The 8,429-nt window shown below is 46.3% G+C and overlaps 2 protein-coding genes across 3 annotated transcripts in view; one reads left to right on the forward strand and one right to left on the reverse strand.

Moving 5' to 3' along the window:
• Positions 1-4,558, forward strand: part of LOC109473772 (breast cancer anti-estrogen resistance protein 1-like) — a 44,594-nt gene extending 40,036 nt beyond the window's left edge. For both annotated transcript variants that reach the window (XM_019773810.1, XM_019773809.1), the window contains exon 3: positions 1,219-4,558. In XM_019773810.1, the coding sequence (XP_019629369.1) occupies positions 1,219-3,480 (2,262 nt within the window). In that variant the 3' untranslated portion in view covers positions 3,481-4,558. The remainder of the gene's footprint in view (positions 1-1,218) is intronic.
• Positions 4,559-6,938: 2,380 nt separating this feature from the next.
• On the reverse strand, positions 6,939-7,658 carry LOC109473417 (N-acetylaspartate synthetase-like). Its single transcript, XM_019773277.1, has one exon. It carries the CDS (start codon positions 7,593-7,595, stop codon positions 6,939-6,941), a length of 657 nt encoding a protein of 218 aa, XP_019628836.1. The 5' UTR covers positions 7,596-7,658.
• Positions 7,659-8,429: the final 771 nt, after the last annotated feature.

Here is an 8,429-nt window from a genome sequence, read left to right on the forward strand (position 1 = left end):
GGCAAAGGGGGAAGCTTTTTCGATCCTAAAGAAAATACTGGACAAACAGAAATATATCTAATTGTAATGAATGTTTGCATATATTCTCATAGGAATATTAGGTGCAAACTGCACAAAAAACAAATCGTTGAACTAGCACTGGGTTCTTTATTTTGCAGACTTCACTGAGAACTAACTTTCTATCTAAGTAGCTTTGAAGAGTTGTGATGGTATTTCTGTTTGGGTAAGTTGCAATTATGGTCCCAAATGATATACTGGAGTTTGACTTTTCTCTCAAGCAATAAAAATCTCATGGACAGGAAACCACATCATAAACATGTTTTGCAAATGGCTTTAAGTGTTAAGATATTGTGGAAAGTAGCATTAAAGACACATCAAAATAATGTTAAAGCACTGTTGCAGCCGTAAACGACAGTCGTTAAGTCGTGAGAACATATAGGAGTGTCTTTGTGAGCCGTTGAGTCCAGTTAGTTTACGGAATGTTAGTAATGACAGGCTATGATACAGTAGGTGGAGTTTTGACACAAAGTGTCACCAGACAATACCCGGATTTGTTGGACTAAGTACTACCTTGGAATACTGTTCTTTACGGAGTGGTCAGCCGGGTTTTGAAGGATGACCTGTATGAGGAAGAATGTGGGTAATAACGGGTTAGGAGTGGTGGTAGGTAGTGGTTATCGCGGGTTTGCACAAATGAGTGGTTTATGGATGCTGGCAGCTGGCCTATGGAAGAAATCCTGTGCACTTTTCACTTCTTCCTTATTACCTATCATAGAGACTACCTACTTAATAATAAACCAGAATTAGGAAGCAGTGAAGACTAATTTTAGCATGATGGCACCAGTACTACAGATGTATGTGTGCTCAATGTCATAAAAGCTTCAAGTGAGAACAATGAATTTAGGTATATTTCTCAAACTACATACAGCTATACTGCACTGCAGGCCCTCCATTTAGGATATGATATGTTTTCAAGGGCATTTATCTATTAACATTGGATTCGTATGTTGTAGTTGTTGATTAGTTTACTTCTGGTCAACAGGTGGTGTGTTACGCCAAAGGGCGGTTATACCGGCTATACTGATACAGATACAGATACAGAGCAGATTGAAGAAATGACAGTCCAATTTTATGAACCTACGGACTCACCCTTTCCTTGAACTGTATTTTGTTGTTGTCAAGATTTTTTGCTGACCTGTCATCACTATGTTTCCACAGGTGGTGACCCCCAGACGAGTAGGACAGGTGTACCACTACGAGTCACCGACCAAACTGGAGCAGGAGACGTACGACACCCCGCCACAGCGCAGCCAGCAGGCCGCGCTACACGGCAGGCAGCACTCCGGCGGCCCGCAGGAGTTCTACGACACCCTGCCCAAGAGAGACGACGGGCCCAGGAAGCAGAGGCCAGACATCTACGACAGCCCCTCCAAGATGTCCAAGCCGCCGTCAGAGACCTATGACTCGCCGCGATCCAACAGATCCAGCATGGAGATCCTTGACACGTACGACACGCCAAAGTCTAACCGATCCAGCATGGAGATCCTAGATGTTTATGACATTCCCAAGTCCGACAAGCTGGCGTTCGAGCCGGCTGAAGTGTACGACGTTCCTAAGTCCACGCTGGGCGGTAGTGAACTCGGAATGACTTACGACACTCCGCCTCGGCTGAAGCGCACCCAGCGACTCCCGAGCGACCTGGAATACGACGTACCTGACTCTCCGAAGAAGAAATCTATGGATCCAGAAGAGGTGTACGACAAGCCGCCTCCCCCTAAAGAGGCGTATCCACAAGATGTTTACGATATTCCAATGAACAACGCCCCTGCTGAGATTTATGATGTACCCAGTAAGGACGCTGGGATCAAAGTCATGGCTGTTCCTCCGCAAAAGGCGGGACACACCGAGGATGACTATGACGACTACGTGTACGACGTTCCGCCACAGGTGTCGCGAGATCAGCCAAATGGCACGACATTCACGAGCTCCCGGCGCTCACTGGACGAAGTCGACAGCGGTTTCAATAGGCTATCGGTGTCCACAACGTCATCAACGTCATCAGAGTCTCTCACCATGATACCTCCTGGGAAGGAACTGAACCTTGACCTGCACGCTGCCATGGACCTGTTGGGAAAACTGCAGAGCGAAGTCGACTATGCGGTGTCACGGTTGCTGAGCTTCGTCAACAAGGACTGGCGCAAGAAGGAGAGCATGGAGAAGAACGGCGCAGAGGTCAAGACAAACTGCCTGAAGGTCAAGACGGCGTTAGGAGAGTTCATCGAGTTCGCTCACGGTGCTATCGCCAACTCCATGAAGGCTGCCGACCGTAGCCTACACAAGAAGCTGTCGCGGCATCTCATGCCTCTTCAGGATACTCACGACGCTCTCGTCAAGACGAGCAAGGCACTGGAGGCCAACGAGTGGTCGATGGACTGTATGGTCAAGAATCAAATCACGACGGTGCCGGACGACTTGGACCAGTTTGTGTCGGCGTCTCGCGGTGTGCCAGAAGACGTCAAGCAGCTTGCGTCCTTCATCCACGGGAATTCGCTCCTCTTGTTCAAACGCGGCAAGACGGTGGCAGAAATGGCGAAGAGTGCGCAACAGCAGCAGGGGTCGCCTCCCCTGTCTCCCGACGCAGACAAGCCGGCCCTCAAACCCAAGCCGGTGTGGCTGAAGAGGGATAGTACGGATGGGGAAACCTCCCCACCCATCGCAAACCCCAGCAGGGAAAGCTCAAAGAAAGAAGTCCAATCTCGCCCCCTCCCCGCGCCTCCCCAAGAGAAGAGCTCAGACAACGACTCCTGCATTGCGGACACTGAGCTAGAAGAAGAAAACCTGTACGAAAACGACAGCAAAGACTGGATGGAGGATTACGACTACGTCCACCTTCAGGAGAAGGAGGCGTTTGAAAGGCAGCAGCGTAAGCTACTGGAACAGCAGAGGGTGGAGAAGGAGAACATGGAGAAAGACCAAGTCCACCAGTTTGAGAAACTGGAGCAGGAGGTGTCCAGGCCGGTGGAGTCCCACATGAACAACTGGACGCCCCCTGCAAACCTGGGGCCCACGCACCTTTGCCGCACGGACAAAGAACTCCTCGTCTTCTATAGCCAACAGATGAACTCTCACGTGACAACGCTACTGAACGCCATCGACGCGTTCTTCACGTGCGTGGAGAGAAGCGAGTCGCCCAAGATTTTTGTTGCACACAGCAAGTTTGTCATCCTGGCAGCACACAAGCTGGTTTTCGTGGGAGACACTCTATTCCGTTCCATCGAACACAATGACATTCGCAATAAGATCATGCACTGCAGCAACTTGCTGTGCGACACACTGAAGATGGTGGTCGGCGCTACGAAAACGGCAGCGCTACAGTACCCGTCGGTCGCGGCCCTGCAGGATATGGTAGATCGCGTGACCGAGATTTCTCACGCGTCGCAACAATTGAACATTACAGTAGGCCAGGCAGCCACCTTATAACCTAACATGGCGTAAGCTTGTACAGTACTTACAAAAACAATGCTCTGTGAATGGGACATGTGTCCCAGTTATTCCCACAATGAAAATGGTATCTACTTACCAAGAATTTTTGTGAAGGGTAAAAACATGTACATAGGAGATCACGCTTAAACTTAAAAGTTGCATTGAACATTTTGTGCTCTATCTTTGTTTTTGTCAGAAAAGAAAATTTATTGAAAGAAATGTATGTTTTGTGCAAAGTACTACTTATGATAAAGGTTGATCATGCAAGTATAACAACTTTCTAATTTGGTAATAAGAAAAAGTAACTTAACTAATCTAGACTATTTTTGAGGAAGAAAAAGGTGTGAAAACAGAGTTTGTATTGGAAAAAATTCTGCCGGATTTGTGGTTGCATTTTGAGAGTTTGAGATGAGATGCAATATTTGAAAGTTTTTGGCAGTGCCTCGAGGGCAAAGCCATTTACAGAAACAGGAATATTTGAGAGTTAGGCATAGGGTAAGCCAAGATTGCAATGTGATCCTCAAACGATTAATGTTTGTATATCAAGTGTACATAAACCTAACGTGGTTATGTTGGAGCTTCTCTCTCATTTTGGTTTTGCTTCACTTCAAGTTTTGCACTTAAAGAAAAAAAAAAGCACAGAAGAACCACATGGTTTTTAGGTGTCTTGTCAGAATCACAGAAGTTTACTACGAGCCTTAACACTTGTACAGACGATCTCTAAAGCACTGTATGTCATCTGCTGAGAGAACTTGAATATAGAAACAGAATTCAGCCTCTTGTAGAATATCCCACAGAGTGGCTATCAATGTAATCCTGAGGGGTAGGGGGACAATTCTTCTGACATTCTCTGATACAGATGCAGCCTAAGAGATTCAAATGAAGAGATTCAGAATTTCTTAGTTAGTTAAACAACTATTTTACAAACATGATGCCCTAAATTAGTAGGCTGACATTGGTAGTTGCGAAGTGGGGTCGGTAGCCGTATAGAGTTTTCACAATATTGACTACAAGGACATTCTCTCCAGATGTATAGGACACCGCTAATCACAGAATAATAAACTGTTAATATGGAGTACTGTGTCTGTTGTCTGTCTTTTAACATGAAAGATTATCTATAGTATATCAGTTAGGGCTGTTCAGAAGAAAACCATCATTTATACAGGATAACAGTTTAAGAAGTAGATAGACATGAGTCAAGAAACATTTTTGCCTGACATGGAACTGCAACTTGCCATATTTTCAATGGATGATAACACAAGTAGGTGTTCCCTAGGGAAGACCAAGAAATCAGTCCAGAGTTACGTTTTCTTGTGTTGTAGTGGTGAAAGGTACTGAGTGGGATGGTTCACTATTAAAACAAGGTGGAGCCACAAATGGCAGTGCCACTGATGTTTCTGAGGAAGAATGTAGGTAATAACAGGTTAGGATTGGTGGTAGATATTTTGGTCCCTTCTTGAAAACTGGATACAGCCAGTGTGTGACCATGGAGGTAGAATTTTAACATAAGTTTTCAAGAAGGGACCAAAATGGCAGGAAAGCTAGTCAGGTCGGCATTTGGCTGTCGGAAACAATTTTTCGTCTCCATCGAGTTTTTCCAAGCAGATTCGGTGGGGCAACTTGCAAAGGGGAATTTATGTTAGCCGCCTGTATCCATTGGCCGCCTGTATCCAGTAGCCTCCTACTAGACGTGAACGTTGGATACAGGCGACCAACATAAAGTCCCCTTGCCCCATCAAATCTGCTTGGAGATTAGAGTTTGCTGACATTTACCATTGTTGTTTTCATGTGTCGTCTGTGACCTCACCCCTTGTTTGATGATTTAATCATTCCCGAGTACGAGATCCTCATCATCACTAGAGACGTTTTAACAGTAGGAAACTGCGAGCAGAGTCACAGAAAGTCGTCTGTTAGGTGCGTTAGGAGATTTTGCATCAGCAGTGATCAGCAGTCAGGTTGCCCGGTCAGGAAGTAAGGTAGCCAGGGAGGAGCAAGACCTGGTCCCGGGCGGTCTTCAACTTGACTTTGCGGCGGTTTCTCTTGTGGGAAAGGTAGGCCAGGTCGACCTACTAAGTAACCTAAGATCACCTAAGTATGCTGAAACAGTCAGTGGACACAGCAGCCCATCAGTCCACAACTTTCCGCATTAAAGTTGAAACAAGCAGGTTAGAAATTCATGTATGCTAATTGTGTATCCAAATTTTAGAAAATCCTAACCTATTTGGTTTGAATGAATACAGTATATCATATATTTTCCTGACAAAACTAGGCCATAGAATATCATCAGTGACAGATATTTATGTTTCCGTCGTTCAGCAGTCACATTCAATACGCAATTCCGTTTTACTTTGTTGAGATGCTAATAGACTCGATGTTGGCTAGTAAGATGATCCTTATTAGCCCCTCTTCACGGGTCGGCTAACATTCTGACCAAACATTCACGCCTGTTTCACCTTTTTTCAGGTCACCCATTTAGTCTGATCAAGGAGTTTGTAGTGCAGACCTCTGTCTTCCCGCCAACGGGGGATGGCATTCAAGTCCCTTACTTATGAAGAGTACGACATTCGCCCCATCTAGCGACAAAATATGTTATTGCAGTTATGCCAAGAGGTACACTATCTTGCATCACCCCTTTCTAATACATGTACTAGTATTTCTTTCTTCTTTTCCACCTGGCATGCTATTTCTTTCACATACATCATATTTATTCCATAGGATATGTCTGTAACTACCCTCTGCAAATCAGATATAAATGCGGGAATACACATAAGCAGAATACTAGTACTTCACTTGCAACACTTAATACATGTACTGTACATGTAGCTTTGTTTCTTCTAGGTTATGAGTATGAGTTATGAGTATCAAAATTTTGTATTTTGCAAGTATTTTGTATCTGTACAAATCCACCATCCGTCCTTGCATGGAGTATTGCTCGCATCTCTGGGCTGGTGCCCCAAAAGATTGCCTACATATTTTAGACCGCATTCAAGGGAGAATCTGTGTTGCCATCGGCCATTCTCTGGCCGCAAAGCTGGATTCCCTCTCACACAGACGCAATGTCGCTTCCCTATCCCTCTTCTACAGATACTTTCACGGTCGGTTCTTGCACTTCTTGTTCCGTCGCTCAGAACGTAACCTTTCAGCGTGCCACTAGGTTCTCTTCCAGTTCTCATCAATACACCGTCAACATACCTGTCTCCTGTCTCCAAGTCATTTTACAACAACAGCTTCTTTCCCCGGACTGCAAAATTATGGAACTCTCTTCCAAACAGCTGCTTTCCGTCCGATTACAATCCACAAAGCTTCAAAACAAAGGTCCACCGCCATCTCCTGACACAACTACATTATACACTCTTAAGTACCTCTAGCTCTATGCCTAGAAGTGGCCAAAAATAATGGCCTTGCATTGAGCGACACCGTTAAAAAAATGGTGTCGAAGAAAGCATTTCAGCTGGTCAATTTCTCCATAAACGTGAAAACGTGAATTTCTCTGTGATTGTATACCCGAACTTCAGGTACAGCCTTAGGGCATCCTGTTGAAACTGACTGGTCCTCAGGTGTATCCTCTCCACACCTTGAGTCCCGCAGTATTCCTCACAATGTTTCATCAGACGGGTGGCCACGCCTCTTCCTCGGAACCTGGGAAGGACGGTCATGCGTTTCAGTTTGGCTGCGTTGCCCGACGTCCTGTGTAGAGCAATGGTCCCGATGATCTTTCCTCGGAAAACCGCAACCCAGAACTTGCTTCCAGCCCTGCTTCCGTACCAAGTGTACAGATCTTGGAGTTCCAGACGTTCAAAGTGTCTCTTTATCCTAAACCTGGCATACAGGAGTGCCCACGTTGCGGGCAGACACGTTAATACCGCGAGGGTAACCGATGCAAGCCAGGAGCTAGTCACAGAGTAAAAGCTCACCACCAGAAAGCCTACCCAGAGCCAGCCAACGGGCATACGGAGAACTTTAAACACGGTGCGATGTGAAGCATTCTGTTGGCAGAGTCCGGACATGATCATGTCTCGAACTTCAGAAGCTTCTTCTTGTCGCAGCTCCCTTATATCTATGCTGAGGCCGTCACTCTTCATGTTTGTGGTCTGGGGCTGCTTCCGAATCATCACGAGTGCCTGTGACAGTTGTCAATCACACGACGAGGCCTCCCCCTTGGAAACCAACAGACAAGGTCAGTAGCTAGCCTCCACCAGCCCTTTCTACAGATCGTAGAATTCGGCAAAAAGGAGGGTACAATTGGCCAAGGGGTTAAGTCCGTGGAAGGTTGTTTCTTTCCCTCCGGCCAGTCAAACCCCAAGGCGGCCAAACTCCCCTGGCAAATATTCTCCTATATATAGCCGGCGTAGTCTAAGTTAGTCTGGTAGAGACTACGAAGTAGCCGTGGAGACTCTTGAATCGGGCGTATTTACTGGTATAGTCTTATACACATATATGGCTATATAGCCCTCGCGGAAGCTCTAGAGCAGTGGAATGATCCATTGACCGAACCAGTCATGTCTCTGAGTGGCTTGACAGCTGATATGATCCGTTGACGTTGTCGTTTCTGGGTGTCCCAACGTTCCGTGCAATGTTACCTCACCGCAACTTGGTCGGGTTGAGGATGCCCAGGTCCAGTATCTTGCTATCCACACAACCGGTCCGTCCTGTTGTTCTGTGTCATAACGCCTCCTATTGGTCTTGTAAAAACCGAAAGGGGCGAGCAGGTCACAACCGGGAATCGAACCCGAGTTGTCCGCTTGGCGGTCACCAACGCTAACCATTACACTAAAAGGTCGCACGACCATTTAGCATGGTCAGTTAGCATTGTTACACTACTCCCCCTTTTCTTTCAAGATTCGTCCTCGAATCTTCCGAGTCCGACATCCCTGGAGCTGCCACACTTATCCTCAGTGCCAGTACTCACAGGGCCCACGTTGGGCGCCACTGTAAAAACCGAAAGG

This window comes from Branchiostoma belcheri, unplaced genomic scaffold, assembly GCF_001625305.1.
Source record: "Branchiostoma belcheri isolate BF01 breed outbred unplaced genomic scaffold, Haploidv18h27 scaffold3, whole genome shotgun sequence".
Taxonomy (NCBI): Eukaryota; Metazoa; Chordata; class Leptocardii; order Amphioxiformes; family Branchiostomatidae; genus Branchiostoma; species Branchiostoma belcheri.

Coding starts and splice junctions, on each gene's coding strand:
- LOC109473417 (XM_019773277.1), bottom strand. CDS start 7,595: ATGATTCGGAAGCAGCCCCAGACCACAAACATGAAGAGTGACGGCCTC.